The sequence below is a fragment of the Miscanthus floridulus genome, chromosome 18 (genome assembly GCF_019320115.1).
Source record: "Miscanthus floridulus cultivar M001 chromosome 18, ASM1932011v1, whole genome shotgun sequence".
NCBI classification, from domain to species: domain Eukaryota; kingdom Viridiplantae; phylum Streptophyta; class Magnoliopsida; order Poales; family Poaceae; genus Miscanthus; species Miscanthus floridulus.
Window position 1 is genome coordinate 42,701,704 of NC_089597.1, and position 16,544 is coordinate 42,718,247.

Consider the following 16,544-nt stretch of genomic DNA (forward strand, 5'->3'; position numbering starts at 1 on the left):
CTAACAGGCTGTGTGTTTATCTGGATGTTACATATGTTTCACACATGTGTTGCAAGTGTTTTATCTGGATGTTGCATATGTTTGCAATGGTTTTAAGTGTTTTTACAAGTGTTTCAGACACATGTTTCAAGTGTTTCATCTGTCTTCAAACGTATGTTACAAGTGTTGCATCTGGATGTTTCAAAAGTAGATTGGACGTTGCAACTTCCTCCTCGCCTTTTGCTACCTTGCCTCGGTGTCTCCTCTTCCCGATGCCTGCTGGGCATCTGATACGACGCTGTGGCCGGGGCACACCGCAGGTCCTTCCGAACCAGAGCGAAGGCGGGCGCCGCCCCCTCCCACACCGCGGGTCCTTCCAAACTAGAGCCACAGTCGGGCGCCCCTCGCCCCCTCCTCTTCTCGATGTTGGTGATGTTCGGGAGGCACGCCCCCGCGTGAGGCGCGTGAAATAGAATGCAGGCACTAGCGTTCTTCCTTACCTCTGGGCGCTAGCCCTGCAGTTTCTAGTATGATCGGTGAAACGAAAGAAAAGAAAAAAAATATATCTCAGCATATGTGGGCCGCTTGGGCCGAAGTGTGGTTGCCGCGTTGCGCCACACCCGAACGGTCTATACCTGATGCGAAGATGGCCGCCGCGGCTCCCGGCGGCCGTCGCTCACCGCCATGCCGGCGCCCCGGTCACACCGGAAGTAGCCGTGGCAATGGACCACGGCGACGGCCTTGTCCGCCAGCACAACCGCTCTCTTGTGGGGCTCCTCCGCAGCGGCCGCTTCTCTGCCGCCCGCCGCCTTTTCGACGCGCTTCCTTCCCGCTCCGTGGTCACATGGAACTCGCTCCTCGCGGCGCTCTCGCGCCGCAGCGACGTGAGAGCTGCGCGGTCCTTCTTCGATGCCATGCCGGTGCGAGACATCATCTCTTGGAACACGCTCCTTGCTGCATACGCTCGATCGCTGCAACCCGATCACCTCGCCGCCGCGCGCCGTCTGTTCGACGAGATGCCTCAGCGCGATGCCGTCTCGTGGAGCACACTCCTCAGCGCCTACACGCGCCGCGGGCTCATGGAGGAAGCCCAGAGGCTATTTGATGAGATTCCACATAGGAATCCGGCTTCTTGGAATACCATGGTCACGGGGTTCTTTGCTATTGGCCAAATGAGGAAGGCACTCAATGTGTTCGAGGCAATGCCTGACAAGGACTCTGCGTCACTCTCTGCAATGGTCTCTGGTTTTATCAGGAACGGTTGGTTGCACGAGGCTGATGAGCTGCTTACAAAGCGCTTGAGGGTGATGGACATGGACAAGGCTGTTGATGCTTTCAACACCCTTATTGCTGCATATGGACAATCTGGGAGGGTAACTGATGCAAGGAGGTTATTTTCTATGATTCCAAAAACACAGAGCCAGCACAAGGAGCATAAGAGGAGGGTGTTTGAGAGGAATGTTGTGTCATGGAACTCGATGATGATGTGCTATATCAGAACTGGAGATGTTTGCTCAGCTAGGACATTGTTTGATGAGATGCCATATAAGGACTTGGTGTCATGGAACACTATGATAGCAGGGTACACTCAAGTCTCAGACATGGAGGAGGCAGAGAAGCTGTTTTGGGAAGTGCCAGACCCTGATGCAGTGACCTGGAATTTGATGATACGAGGGTTTACACAAAAAGGGGATGTGGAACATGCTCGGGGATTCTTTGATAGGATGCCGGAGCGGAGCACCATCACGTGGAATACAATGATATCGGGTTATGAGCTAAATGAGGATTATGATGGTACAATCAAGCTATTCCAAAGGATGCTAGAAGTTGGTGAGAGGCCTGATCATCACACTTTCTCTTCAGTTCTAGCAGCATGTGCGTCACTTGCCATGTTGCGCCTTGGGGCTCAGCTCCACCAACTTATTGAAAAATCATTTCTGCCAGATACGGCAACCAACAATGCACTTATGACAATGTACTCCAGATGTGGTGAACTAACCAGTGCAAAGACCATCTTCAGCCAAATGCATACACAAAAAGATTTAGTTTCTTGGAATGCACTGATAGGAGGTTATGAGCACCATGGTAATGCTACAGAAGCGTTGCGCCTGTTTGAGGAGATGAGGAGTGCCAAGGTTATGCCAACTCACATAACTTTTATTTCTCTCCTGAGTGCATGTGGAAATGCTGGCCTTGTCTCCGAAGGCCGGGTGGTTTTTCATACCATGGTTCATGAGTACGGCCTTGCTCCTAGGGTTGAGCACTATGCTGCGCTTGTCAATCTCATAGGGCGACATGGCCAGCTTGAGGACGCATTGGAGGTGATCAAGAGCATGCCAATTGCTCCAGACCGAGCTGTGTGGGGGGCATTCCTGGGAGCCTGCACTGCTAAAAAGAATGAAGCGCTGGCTGAGGTGGCTGCCAATGCATTATCCAAGATTGATCCTGAGAGTTCTGCTCCATATGTTTTGATGCATAACTTACATGCCCATGAGGGGAGGTGGGGAAGTGCATCTGTGGTTAGAGAAGACATGGAACGGCTAGGGATTCACAAGCATCCAGGCTACAGTTGGATTGATCTGCACGACAAGGTGCATGTCTTCATCTCAGGGGATACCTCGCATCCCCTTACCCAGGAGATTTTTTCAGTGCTAGAATGTTTTTATAGGTCATGTAGAGATTGGAGCTAGAAGGCTATGTGAAATTGTTGTATTTGGGGGAGAGAAGAGGTTTTGCGGTGTAGAAACAAGCTCTTTCTTCCGTTCTTCTTGGCCTGTACATGTGCTCTCTTGTAATGTTTGTACCTTTCTTTGGTAATGAAAACACAAATATTTTATTATTATATTTGATAAAAATTGAAGATCTATGAGGGCACTGCTGATTGTGCGAAAAACTAAAGTAAACTCATACAGATTTCCATAATAGTGATGTGGCTGTCAAGTATTTGCCTACAACTTGAAGAATTTAAAATCCAACGGGTGAAATTACATGGAGATGATGCTAGTCTCAGTGAAGAGTTTCATAGCGTTGTTTTCAAAAATGCCCATATAAGATAGAATGCAATGAAACTTAAATGAAACAATCACTTTCAATGCATAGTTTCATTCTATAATTTCATTGACATTTAATTCCATGACTCATTGCGAGTTGGTAATTGTGTCAGGAGAGTTTCATCCCCATGAAACTCATTTCTTCTTTTCCTTCATAAGAGCAAGTATAATAGCAGGCTGTAAGCAGACTGAATGCTGATGTGGAGGAGAGAGGAGAGGAGAAAGAGAAGAAGCGGGTTGTAAGCTTACAGCCGGCTTAGACACAAGAACCGAGAAACTCTGTGAGAGAGACAGGTGGGCCATGTATTAATGCTGAAGAGCTAACTATTATATGGGTGGGCTAAGAGGTAGGCTGTAAGGATTCTTGCATCCAGCAGCTGGCTGTATTATTAGCCTTGCTCCAAATAAGGTGACATATTATCAAAAATGCCTACATGGTAGCTCATTAAATACAGATGAAACTTGGATGAAACTCCCACTGAGACTGGCCTAAGCCAATTCAACTGCTCAAGTAATCTCTCACCCCCTGCCTCTTGAATGGATACATAATTGCCTATGCTATGCATGATAATTATTGCTGTAATGATCAGTTCATAAATTTATGACCAAAGTAAAAACCTTAGCCTCAACCCAAATCATATATGACATCGACGTCCAAGAAAGTAGGAGTAGCATTTTAATTGAGTAGCACTAATCCTTTGAAATTTGTAAAAGAAAAGTTCTATAATATTATTAGCTCAGGCAAAGAGTATAATGCTAGAACGGACGTGTTTGGTTGAACACCCTGGCTCTACTTTGCCTAGGCTGCAGGTCGCCTGGATGTTGCCTGCTACTCATTTGGTTACGAACCTGGACACATGCTTGTACCAGGCAACAACGCCAGGCCCAGGCGAGCAAAACGAGCGCCTGGATGATCGTGAGGTTGCCTGAGCATTAATGATGTAATGTGCCACTTTTGTTCTATTATTAACTATTGCTGTCCTGTTCTTTTATTATTCACAAATGATACACAGGTTTGCTAAAAAAATTACATCCACTTTATTATCACAGAGGCATGGAAAGGATCTTTTACTGTTCATAACCATTAAAATTTTCCGGATCCTGATTATGATTTCTTATATTGATTACTTATTTTTTATTTTTTCTCACATTATTTAATCAAAAGTGTTAAATCATATATATTATACTAAAAGATATAATTTATCCATATATTCCCTATTTAATCTTATTAAACGTGATTCTCTAATATTAAACACGTGACAATAATTTACTAAATTATATAGTTTGGTCAATCAGATTATAAAAATACATGTTAATTATACAAAGATAAATAAAAAAGACATTAATTTAAGCATAGTATAAATTAAGAAAAATCACTTATCTGTTTTTATTTTGTCACCGTATGTTTATTTGTGTCTATTTGAGGTATTATTAATTAAGAAAATGAATTAATTACCTCTCCGGCACAGAAGAAAACACATGATCTCTATTCATTAGCTTTCTCAGGCCAGGCTTCTAACCAAATAACTCTCAACTTGCCTGGCCAGGCAGATTCTCTCAGAATTCCAGGCAACTCTCAGACAATACTTTTCTTCAAACAAGTCATCCAGGCTTTCAACAAAACAGGCCTGAAATTTCCCATTGAGTCACTACTCCATGCTACTTCTACTTCCCAACAAAAAAAATGCCATGGATAGATGGCTAGTAGCACTCCTACATTCCTTGGTGCAAGTAGAAACAAATCTTGAACTGATCGAATCTAGCCGAAAGGCTTTGACTGACCACTATGCATGCTCTCTAGTGCACGAGCCCCAATGGCATGCTCGGCAATTACCAAGAGCTAATTATATCTGTAACTCCCGATCCATTAGCCACCCTTTGCATTAATTCCTCGCGTGGTTTTTAATGGCCGTTTCCATTAACCCAATGATCCCAGGGGTTTAAAAGAGCCGCGTTTGCCTTCCATCTTCTCCACTCCCTATATTGCTGGCCTCAACTCCGTTCCAGCATCTCCCGGAACCATGGAGGCCAAGATTGAAGAGAGGTAAACCGTAAACTCGTTGCTTCTTCGTACTCCTCAATTTTTTGCACAGAATGTCAGTGCGCTAATAGCAATTTTTTTCTTGTTTGCATTGTCAGCAGCTTGTGGCCTTACTGGACAGGTGCTTGGCCTGATAGCCACCTGCTTGAAGAGGAAGCGCTCCTCTCCGGCCTCTCCTTACCAAGCTTGCACTTCCACCCATCGTGCTCGACCATTACATCCAGCAACATTCTGCAAGGTATGCTTCTTTTTCCTTGTATGGGATTCGGATTCAGGTGCAAGATGAGACCTTCTTACGAACTCGATGTCTTGTTCTTTGAGACGCATGCAGGTGAGCTCGACGCCATCTTTGAGGATGATGTGCTGAGGCATTGGGATGACACGGAGCAGCAGTCTGACAACAAGGTACAGATTGAAGGCAACGAGAGGCTGCCGCTGCTTTGCTACGCCGAGGAGGAGAAGGAAGTGTCCTCGAACACCAAGGTCGTCAGAGCAGCAGGCCAGCAAGTGAGGGCAGAGGAGCCGGTCCTCACGTTCGAGCTCGTGTCGCAGTACTTCTACATGCCGATCATGCAAGCGGCGCGGGAGCTCAACGTCGGCCTCACCCTCCTCAAGAAGAGGTGCAGGGAACTGGGCATCCCTAGGTGGCCACATCGCAAGATGAAGAGCCTGCAGTCCCTCATCAAGAATGTCCAGGTTTCCCTTCCCTATGTCTCTCCAATCTCCATCCCCCCAGTTTCACATTCACAATGCTCTGCGTCAGATAAATTCAACCAATCCGTGAGGGGAATTTGTGAGACTGGTCCGCTGCGGTGCAGGTCCTGCAGGAGGCGGGCAAGGCGACCGATGAGGAGCAGCTGAGGGCGGTGGTGGAGATGCTGCAGCAGGAGAAGAAGCTCCTGGAGCAGAGGCCGTATGTGCAGCTGGATGAGAAGACCAAGAGGCTCAGGCAGGCCTGCTTCAAGGCCAACTACAAGAAGAGACGGCTCTTGTCTCTCAAAGGAGTGGAGGCAGCACCAAGAATCCACGAGTAGTGATGTGATCCAAATCAAGTTATCTCCTTTTATGCTCGATCGATTATGTAATCCGCGGTCCCTTTGGAACGCGAGAACCTCTTCCCGAATCATGCGGAAACTCATGTGTTTCGTTCTTGTTGCGTGAAAAGAGTTTACCATGTACAGTACTGATACTATTGCATATTTGCACCTATTTCGATAACTACAGTGTACAGTAGTCTTGTCAAGCTTCAAGCGGTGACCACCTCTGTCCGGACCGCTGTTTCCCTCTGCTCCTTGCCAATGTCCACGTGCTCCGACAAGATGGCCCTGAACTCGTCGCCGGTGAGCGTCTCCTTCTCCATGAGCACGTCCACCAGCTGGTCGATGGTCGCGCGGTTCCTCCTGACATGCTCCTTGGCGACCTCGTACGCCTGGTCGATGATGTGCTTCACGGCGCTGTCGATGTCCGCGGCGAGCTTCTCGGACATGGAGTTCCGGGCCAGCATCCGCAGCACGACGTCGCCGCTCTGCGCGGCCGGCTCCATGAGCGCCCACGGCCCGATCTCCGACATCCCGAACGTGGTCACCATCTGCCGCGCCACCTGCGTCACCTGCTGCAGGTCGCCCGCCGCGCCCGTCGTCACCTCGGCCTCCCCGAAGATCACCTCCTCGGCGGCGCGCCCGCCGAGCCCGCCCACGATGCGCGCGAAGATCTGCTGCTTGGACACCAGCGTCGGGTCCTCGCCCGGCAGGAACCACGTCAGCCCGCGCACCTGCCCCCGTGGGATCAGCGTCACCTTCTGCACCGCGTCGTGCCCCGGCGTCAGCGTCCTGCATCAATCAGACGAAGGAAATGGAACATTAGCTTGGAACAAATTAAAGAGGAAGTTCTTAGTTGATCTCCACCAATAGGTCCAACGGTCTATTGGGCCCTATCTCTACTACCTGATCGGGAGAGCCTAATCCTAATTCGGTTGGAGGGCCCCTGTCGCACAGCACACGTAAAAGGAATGTGGGGTGAGGGCTCGGACTACGAGGTTGACCGGAGCCGCCACACCCATCTACAGAGAAACCCTAATCCGATCCTAAAGCGTGCTGCCAGCGACGGGATGAGCCCGCCACCACCACTACTGTCGCCTATGCAAGTTCTCCGACGCCCCCACTGCCTCACCACCACGCCGAGCACTGGCGTCCGCGAGGCTGCATCTAGGGCGGCATCGGCGTCCACGCTGCCGCTGCGGTGAAGCTCCGCAAGGTCGAGGAGCCTAACTACGGATCTACGGGTTAAACACAGAGGTACCAATCCTGCGATACTAACAATGGTACCAGAGCCAGGTTCACTCTGTGTAACCCTAACCCTAGATCGGGTACGGAAAAAGTGGACACGGTTTCAACAAAGAACCCTAGCAGTTCGTCAGCCTAGGGTGTAGATCTAGGGTTTTAGATTGAAAAACAAAGAAAATGCCCGATCCAGATCGGATCAGGACGGAACTCGAACCCTAAATGGAGAAAGAGGACGGTCATGAGGCTACCTACCTAGAGCCTGGCCGTCCTGTCACTATCGTCGACCAAATCCATGGCCGACGAGAGAGAGACAGAGCCACCGAGCTGGGTAGCCTGGCGCGCGTGAACAACAGGGCACCGTCGCGTGACTACTCGACGGCGGCGTGCTCCGCAACTAGGCGAGCACGCACGCCGACGAGGAGCTCCACGGCGGCGCCATCTCGTCTTCCTCCTTCGGTCACCGTAGGTGGCCGCCGCTCGTCCACCGTAGCGCATGAGAGTAGGAAGAGGATAAAGAGAAAGAGAGAGGCCAGGGGAGCCGCGGGCGCAAACTCCGGTAGATCAGTCCAAATCGGAGAAAGAAAAGGGAAGAGATTCGGATGAACTCCGAAAAGGAAAAGAAATCAAAAGAGAAAAGAAACGCTAACCCTAACTATCCCCAATCGGTCGAATCTGAGAACAGGAAAAGAGAATCAAAACCGCAGGGAAAAGAAGGGGAAGGGGGTCGCTTACCTCGCCGCCGTGCAGCGTTGCTGTCACGCCGGCGCGCAGGAGCAGAAAGGCCGAACCGGGGCAGCTGCTCGCCGGGCTCGGAAAAGGGGGCGCCGCGGCTAGGCCGCTCGACGGCGGCGTGCTCACCCGTTGGGGAGCACGCGCGCCGGCGAGGGGGCCGGCGACGGCGCCAAGGCTCGCTCCACCGCCTGGCTCGCCTTGCTCACTGTCCTCTCGGTCTTGCGCTGCGCTGAGAAAAGAATGGCGACAGAGAGAGAACGAAGAGAGAGAGAGCGGCGTGGAAAATGAACTAGGGTTTCGAGGAACCCGGCCGCGGCGGTTTTTGACCTCCCGAAACGCGCGGGCGAGCCATCGATGAGATCAAACGACTGCAAATGATCGGGCCGACCCGCGGCCCAGGCGGGCGCGCGCGGCCGAACGGCTTTGCCGGCCCAGGCCTAGGTTGCGACCTGGGTGCGGCCGGGGCGTCGCGCAAGGAAGATGGGCCGGGCCGTTTTGCCGGCTGGGCCGAAGGAATAGTAAAGAAATGAATCAGTTTTCATTTTTTCTTTTTTCAGTAAATTTTTATTTCCTGGAAATTTGAAAATGCAAATTGGCTCAAAAGAAAAAAATAGAAAAATGCATTTTACCTGTGGGTAAAATTCAAGAAATTGAGTATACGTTTTCCGCTGCTAAAGAAAAAGTATATTCTCCAATGTTTTTGAAACCGACATGATATTTAACTGGAGAAAAGAAAAGTTTTCCAGTAAATTTTTATTTCCTGGAAATTGATTAATGGATTAAAGGAAATAGAAAATACAAATTTTCCTGTGGGTAAAATTCAAGGAAAAGAGAATTTTTCCACAGCTAAAGAAAGGTTGTTTATTCTCCAGTTATTTTGAACCAATGCGGTATTTAATTGGAGAAAAAGAAAGTTTTTCCGCTGCTAAAGAAAATGTTAATTCTCCAGTTATTTTGAATCAATGTGGTATTTAATTGGAGAAAAAGAGTTTATATATGATTATGATGTTGTTGTTTTCTGACCAACGTTGTTAATAACAATATCATAATGTTAATGATTTATGCATTAATTCTATTTCTGCTCAACGGTGATGTAGAATTAGTGTATGAGAACAGTTGTAAAAGTTAATGATTTATGCATTAATTCTATTTCTGCCCAACGGTGATGTAGAATTAGTGTGTAAGAACAATTGTGAAAGTTAACGGTTTATGCATTAATTCTATTTCTGCCCAACGGTGATGTAGAATTAGTGTATAAGAATAGTTGTATGTTTTGATTTTGACCAACGTTGGAATCAAGACATGCAAATGGTGTTATTTTTATGTTAACAAAAGTTTTGACCTGGTTTTCATCTTGTCTAAGGTGGACTGGGTAGTCACCTCACCGTGTTCTACTGAGTTTGTGGCACCGATGAGGGAGACAAAAAGAGAATAATGTCACTTGGGCAACTAAAGAAAGGGATTTTGAATCCCAAAAGATATCCTATGGTTTTTGAGCATAGGAAGTGGGTCACTGCCAACAAGAGATGTTTGGCTGTGATAAAAGAACATGATTGAACCTGCAATTGTGGGCTTAATTCCAGAGTGTAACACGGTCACTGAGTACCTTGATAGAATAAAGAGTCAGTTCACTGCCTCTTCAAAGACATATGCTACCCAGCTGATAAAGCAACTGGTGACAGAGTGTTACTCTGATAATGATGGCATAAGAGAGCTCACGATGCGTTGTCGAAATTATGGCACTATCGTTCAGGCCATATTTCGAGGGAGAGAATAGAAAGACTAGTTAAGAATGATATTCTTTCTCCATTAGAGCTCTCAGATTTAGAACAATGCAGAGAATGCATAAAAGAAAAGTACGTAAAGAAGATTAAGAAAGATGACAAAAGAAGCGTAGGAATTTTATAGATTATTCACATAGACATCTGTGAAAAGCTTTTCTGTAAAGAGTATGGATGGTTATGATTCATTCATAACATTCACAGATGATTACTCCCATTATGGCTATATTTATCCAATATATCTTTTCTATTGGATAAATTTAAGATATTAAAGATTAAGATAGTCAGGTCTGACCGTGGAGGAGTACTACGGTCAGCATACCCTAAAAGAATAGCATAGTAGCCCAGTATTCTATACCGGGTGAATCTCAGCAGAATAGAGTAGCTAAAAGAATCAATAGCACCCTGATGGATATGGTGGACAGTATGATAAGTTACTCTACCATACAGTTGAGCCTGTGAATGGAGGCGTTAAAAACTTCATTCATATTCTCAAAAGAGTACCAAGTAAGTCGGTGCCCAAAACACCGTATGAGTTGTGGACAGAAAGTGTACCCTCACTAAACCACTTGCGTGTGTGTGGGGAAGCCCTGCTGAGGCTAAAGTATTTAACCCAAACATTAGAAAGTTATATATCAAAACAGTAAGTTGCCATTGCTTGGCTACATAGAAAAGTCAAAAGGTTTTCGTTTCTACTGTCTAGAGAGACACACAAAGTTTGTGGAAACGAGGCACGCTGTTTTCCTAAAGGATGAAAAGATGAGGGGGAGCATGGTAGCTCAAGAAATTGACCTTGAAGTGAAGCGGGTGTATGCGCCCACTCCAATGATTCATGAGCCAACTTTTTCACTACATGCTGTCGCTGCACCGACAGTGCAAGATACTATGGTGTCAGCACCTGTTGTTATTCCACCTATGGCAAAAATAAATGAAAATGAGAAACCTGTTCTTCAGGATCCTATAGAACCTATTGCCACACATGAGGGGGAGCAACAACAGCCTCAAACAGTAGATGTGCCAAATGTGGAGGCCCCTAGAAGGTCTCAAAGAGTTAGAACCAGTTATTTCTGCTGATTATGAAGTGTATAACACTAAGGAATTTCAAATGGAGGATGATCCCACCTCATTTGAAGAAGCCATGAGAAGTGATCATTCATCAAAGTGGCTTGAGGCCATAGAATATGAAATGAAATCGATGAATGCCAATAGAGTTTGGGACTTAGAAATAATTCCTAAATGAGCCAATACAGTAGACTGTAAATGGGTCTACAGAACAAAACTTGACTCTCAAGAGAATATAGAAACATATAAAGCGTGACTTGTGGAAAAATACTTTATGCAAAGAGAAGAGATTGATTACAATGAGACATTTTTTTTCAGTCTCATGTAAAGTTTCCTTCAGAATTATAATGACATTAGTGACACATTACGATTGAGAATTACATCAGATGGATGTAAAGACGGCATTTCTCAACGAAGACTTGAAGGAAAATGTTTGCATAGCACAACCGAAAGGTTTTGTCATGGAAGGAAAAGAACGAATGGGATGCCGCCTAAAGAAATCCATTTATGGATTAAAGCAAGCTTCAAGACAGTGGTACTTGAAGTTTGATCAGTCAATAAAGAATTTTGAGTTTTAAAAAAGAATGTAGAGGACAATTGAGTCTATGCAAAGTTTAAGAATGGGAAGTTTATTTTCCTTGTCCTGTATGTAGATGATATCTTACTTACTAGTAGTGATGTCAGTCTACTACTGGAGAAAGAAATTTGATATGAAAGATCTTGGTGAAGCCTCGTTCGTTTTAGGGATCGAGATTCACCAAGATAGAAAAAAAGGGTATAAGGACTGTCACAAAAGGCATACATGGAAAAGATCTTAAAGAAATTCAGTATGCACAAATGTAGTCCCTCACCTGCTCCTATAGTCAAGGGCGACAAATATGAGGATTTTAAATGCCCCAGAAACCAATATGAGCTCAATCGATAAAGTGAAAGTGGTTCCATATGCTTCAGCTGTCGGAAGCTTGCAACATGCTCAAATATGTACATGCTCTGACTTGGCATTTGTTACCGGGTTTTATTTGGCAGATTCTAGAGGAATTCTGGAATAGAACACTGAAATTGATAAAGAAAGTCTTGCGTTATTTGCAAGGAACGAAAGGCCTTATGATGACATATAGAAGATCTGATTCACTCCACATGGTGGGATATTCAGATTCTGATTATGCAAGAGTGAATGCATATCCAGACGTGGATTTTCTATCATCTCGCAAAGGGGAGCTATTTCATGGAAAAACTCAAAGCAAACTGTCACTACATCGTCCACAATGTATGACGGTTTGTAGCGTGTTATGAGGCAACGGGCAGGTGAACTAACTAACGAAGTTCATACCCGGTTTGAAGGTGGTTGACGACATCTATAGACCACTAAAGTAATACTGCGATTATAATCTGACAGTACAGGATGCTCACAACATAAGTTAAGTGGTGCTGCCAAACACATTGACATGGAGTATTATATTGTGAAAGATAAAGTCTGGGATCAAGTCATAAGTCTTGAGCATATAAGAACAGAAAGGATGCTCGCGGATCCACTTATAAATGGCTTACCACCCAATATGTTCAGAGAACATGGTGTTCAGAGAACATGTAGCTAGCTTGGGTTTAAGAAAAAGCCTAAAATATTCCTGGACAAAAGAAGGCACAAAGATAAATATCTATTTCAGAACAGAGTAGTGAGTTATAGCTGTTAAGTCTATCGGCAATGGACCGTGACGATGAGACATGCTCTATAAACTAATCTGTAATGGAATGAACAAAAGCAAATGCTATGAAAGTGAAAGATGGAATGAGATCAAGGGGGGGAGAATGTTAGTTGATCTCCACCAATAGACCCAACAGCTTATTGGGCCCTATCTCTACTCCCTGATCGGGGGAGCTCAACCCTAATTCGGTTGAAGGGTCCCTGTCGCACAGCACACATAAAAGGAAGGTGGGGATGAGGGCTCGGACTACAAGGTTGACCGAAGCCGCCACACCCACCTACAGAGAAACCCTAATCCGATCCTAAAGCGTGCTGCCAGCGACGGGATGAGCCCGCCACCACCACTGCTGTAGCCTATGCAGGTTCTCCGACGCCCCCACTGCCTCACCACCACGTCGAGCACTGGCGTCCATGAGGCTACATCCAGGGCGACATCAGCGTCCACGCTGCCGCTGCGGTGAAGCTCCACAAGGTCGAGAAGCCTAACTACGGATCTACGGGTTGAACACAGATGCACCAATGCTACGGTACTAACAGAAGTAAGGTCGATTAGTAATAATACTTACGCGCAGATGGCGTGGCCGATCTCGTGGTAGGCGACAAGCAGCTTGCTCTTGCCGTCGGTCATGGTGGTGCCCTTGAGGCCGGCGACGATGCGGTCGATGGAGTCGTCGATCTCCTTGACACTGATGCGGTCCTTGCCGCGGCGGCCGGCAAGGATGGCAGCCTCATTCATAAGGTTGGCAAGGTCGGCGCCGCTGAACCCGGGCGTGCGCGTGGCCACGACGCTGAGCGACACGTCGGGGTCCAGCTTCTTGTTGGAGCTGTGCACCCTGAGGATCTCCTCCCGCCCGCGGACGTCGGGCAGCCCGACGCTGACCTGCCGGTCGAAGCGGCCCGGGCGGAGCAGCGCGGCGTCGAGGATCTCCGGCCGGTTCGTGGCCGCGATGACGATGACGCCGTTGTCTCCGCTGAAGCCGTCCATCTCCGTCAGCAGCTGGTTCAGCGTCTGCTCCCGCTCGTCGTTCCCGCCGCCGATGCCCGTGCCGCGCTGGCGGCCCACGGCGTCGATCTCGTCGATGAAGACGAGGCACGGCGCGTTGGCCTTGGCCTTGTGGAAGAGGTCCCGCACCCGCGACGCGCCCACGCCGACGAACATCTCGATGAACTCGGAACCGGACAGCGAGAAGAAAGGCACCCCGGCCTCCCCGGCGATGGCCTTGGCCAGCAGCGTCTTCCCCGTGCCCGGCGGGCCCACCAGCAGCACGCCCTTGGGGATCCTGGCCCCCACCGCCGTGAACTTCTCCGGCGACTTGAGGAACTGCACGATCTCCTGGAAGTCCTGCTTGGCCTCGTCCACGCCGGCGACGTCGTCGAACGTGATCCCGGTGTTGGGCTCCATCTGGAACTTGGCCTTGGACCTGCCGAGCCCGAACGGGAGGCTGGGCCCCCGCCGCCGGCGCCGGGGTTGTTCATGGTGACCGACCTCCAGATCAGCGAGGCGATGAAGAGGAGCGGCAAGCCAAAATTGAGGAGGAGGTCGAGGAACATGAGCCCGAGGTTGGGCTCCACGGGGTGCGCCGCGAAGTCGACGCCCCTGTCCCGCAGCTTACGCACCAGCTCGGCGGGGAGGCCCGGGAGCTGCACCCGCACCCGATGCACCCTCGACGCCGACGCCGAGTCGTCCAGCTCGACGATGGCTACCGTGCCGTTCTCGAAGAAGTCCACCTTGCGCACCGCGCCGGCGTTGAGGTAGTCCAGGAACCGCGAGTAGGACATCCGGTTCGACGTCACGTCCTCCGGCGTCGGCGCCGGCTCGGCACGCGCCCGCGCTGGGTCTCTCACGGCGAGACCGAGCCCGAGACCCAGCCCCGCGAACTGCAGCAGCCTCCTCCTGCTGAAACCGGCGGTGTCTGATGACGACGAAGAAGGAGGCGTGGCCTTGGCAGCTGGAGGCGCACGCTTCTGTACAGGCGCCTGCTTGGACACGTCCTGCGCCCGGCAGATGTGCAGGCGGGTCGTCGTGGTCAGGGACATGGTCGCCGGCGACATCGGCAACTAATCGGACTAGATGGACTACCTACTGGTTACTGAGCGATGCAAAATTGCAATGCAGCGTCGTACGCGGGTGCCGTGTCAAGTTTCAATCGTCCTTGCGGTTTTGGAGGGAACACGGGGGCAGCGAGCCCTGGTTTAAATAGCTTCATTCACGTCACGGCGATGGTCGAGCGGATGTTGTTGAGTTTGCTCGTGTATGATTGGCAGCGATTTGAGATGGTTTTCTGCCGTAGTTTCGTGAGTTGGTGGATGGGCTTGTCCGGTTGCGCTTCGCGTAACATCTAGAACCCGTCGGTGGATAATCCCTGTCGTCCCGTGGTGAAATCCAGGCAGCCAATTATTTCTTGTGGATCGCGTCCGCCGGCTCCACCGAACAGTAGTAAGCTCTAGCGGCGTCCGGTGTTTTTCGTGTCGCCGCGGCCCGCGCAGCGCACGGCCGCACACCTGGGTTCGCCGCGCCCGCACGCGTAGCGGCGCCTGGCTCCCTGGTGTCGGCGTGTCCGGCTACCTCACGTGCAGAAGAGTAAGACCGTCGTGCTGTTTTTCTATCTATTATTTTCAGATTTCTCAAAATTATTGGAAACATGACAAGAAACAGGATGGAAATGTATAGGAACGAAATGGAAAACAGGGAGATGCTTTTTTATGGAATCTCATTTTCATATTTCTGTATTCTTCCTTTTTTTTAAAAAAAAAAAGGGGTGCACAATAAGAATCCATAATGCATGAGGCCCGCGGTCCCAATGACCCATAGCCTTAATCGTAACCCTCACACACCGGAACGATCATCCGATGTCGTAGGCTCAGATGGGCCACCGTAACCCCACCCGTATGGCCTGCTATATGGGTTTTGCAAGCTTCACCGTGGGATTGTAACGGACGGCACATATACGGTGACCGCACAGAGGATCTCGTTCCCACACACCACGGTGTCACTTGGATATAGCAAGGCCCGTTCGCGTGCTCTTAAACATAGCTTTCGATCCGCTTCTTTTTTCATCCGGAATAATATTTTTCTCTCACAAATTTCTCCAGAATTCCTCCAAACCATCCAAATTCCTCAACAACCATACCAGCCGAACACCCCCGAAGAGCCCTACTCCCGCAGAAAACCACAAGCACATGACGCTATCAGCCTACGGTGGTGTTCGCTGGTCTGAGGAAACCAGCCAGCCGGCTGGTTCCTCTCACGTGACACTGTTCATCCATTCAGCCGAACAGTGTTTTTCTCTCACAACAAACCAGCCGAAACAGTGTTTTCAGCCAAGTTTCAGACCAGCGAACGGGGCCTACGTGCAGCTTCCCCTATTGTCTACAGTGCCATCAACGGGAGATGCAACGTGATGGTATTTGATTAGTTTATTATATAATAATACCCAAGTAAACACATGCAATGTATGAGTGAGATCCTTGCAGGAACTAGCTTATAGTGCTCTATGCTAGGTCATACCGGATGTATACGGGACTAGTTCGATATGAGCAGAGGTTTAAGATTAGTTTGATCGTCTCATGGGTGTTTTAACTGAGCCTGTCAGGACCTGTATGTGTTGACTCAACCCAAGTTTCGATGATTTCTTCGGATGTTCTTCTAATAGCTGGTTAACATCTAGTTTTTGTATTGGGGGTATTTAATGATGTTGTTCGGGAATAAATGGATTACCCATTATCCATATCCAAAAATTATCCACCCCAATTTATCCATCCCAAAGCGAGTGGAAAATATCTCGGGCATGGATTACCCAATAGGTAGGCTCGGCGATCGCTGTCATCCCACGCTGACGAGAAACGAGTTGGCTTGGAAAGACCCACCGACGAACTGCATCATCTACATTGCTTGGAAAGACCCATTGGCGGACT

General features: G+C 48.7%; 2 protein-coding genes and 1 pseudogene across 2 annotated transcripts; 2 read left to right on the forward strand and 1 right to left on the reverse strand.

Annotated features, from left to right (window-relative positions):
• Positions 1–601: 601 nt before the first annotated feature.
• Positions 602–2,770, forward strand: LOC136522617 (pentatricopeptide repeat-containing protein At1g62260, mitochondrial-like). Its single transcript, XM_066516426.1, has one exon. It carries the CDS (start codon positions 618–620, stop codon positions 2,667–2,669), a length of 2,052 nt encoding a protein of 683 aa, XP_066372523.1. The 5' UTR covers positions 602–617; the 3' UTR covers positions 2,670–2,770.
• A 2,280-nt stretch (positions 2,771–5,050) lies between these two features.
• Positions 5,051–6,104, forward strand: LOC136523713 (protein RKD1-like). Its single transcript, XM_066517306.1, has 4 exons — positions 5,051–5,073; positions 5,169–5,308; positions 5,402–5,766; positions 5,889–6,104. The coding sequence occupies exons 1-4, from the start codon at positions 5,051–5,053 to the stop codon at positions 6,102–6,104; spliced, it is 744 nt and encodes a 247-aa protein (XP_066373403.1).
• Positions 6,105–6,188: 84 nt separating this feature from the next.
• Positions 6,189–14,772, reverse strand: LOC136522581 (ATP-dependent zinc metalloprotease FTSH 6, chloroplastic-like; annotated as a pseudogene).
• Positions 14,773–16,544: the final 1,772 nt, after the last annotated feature.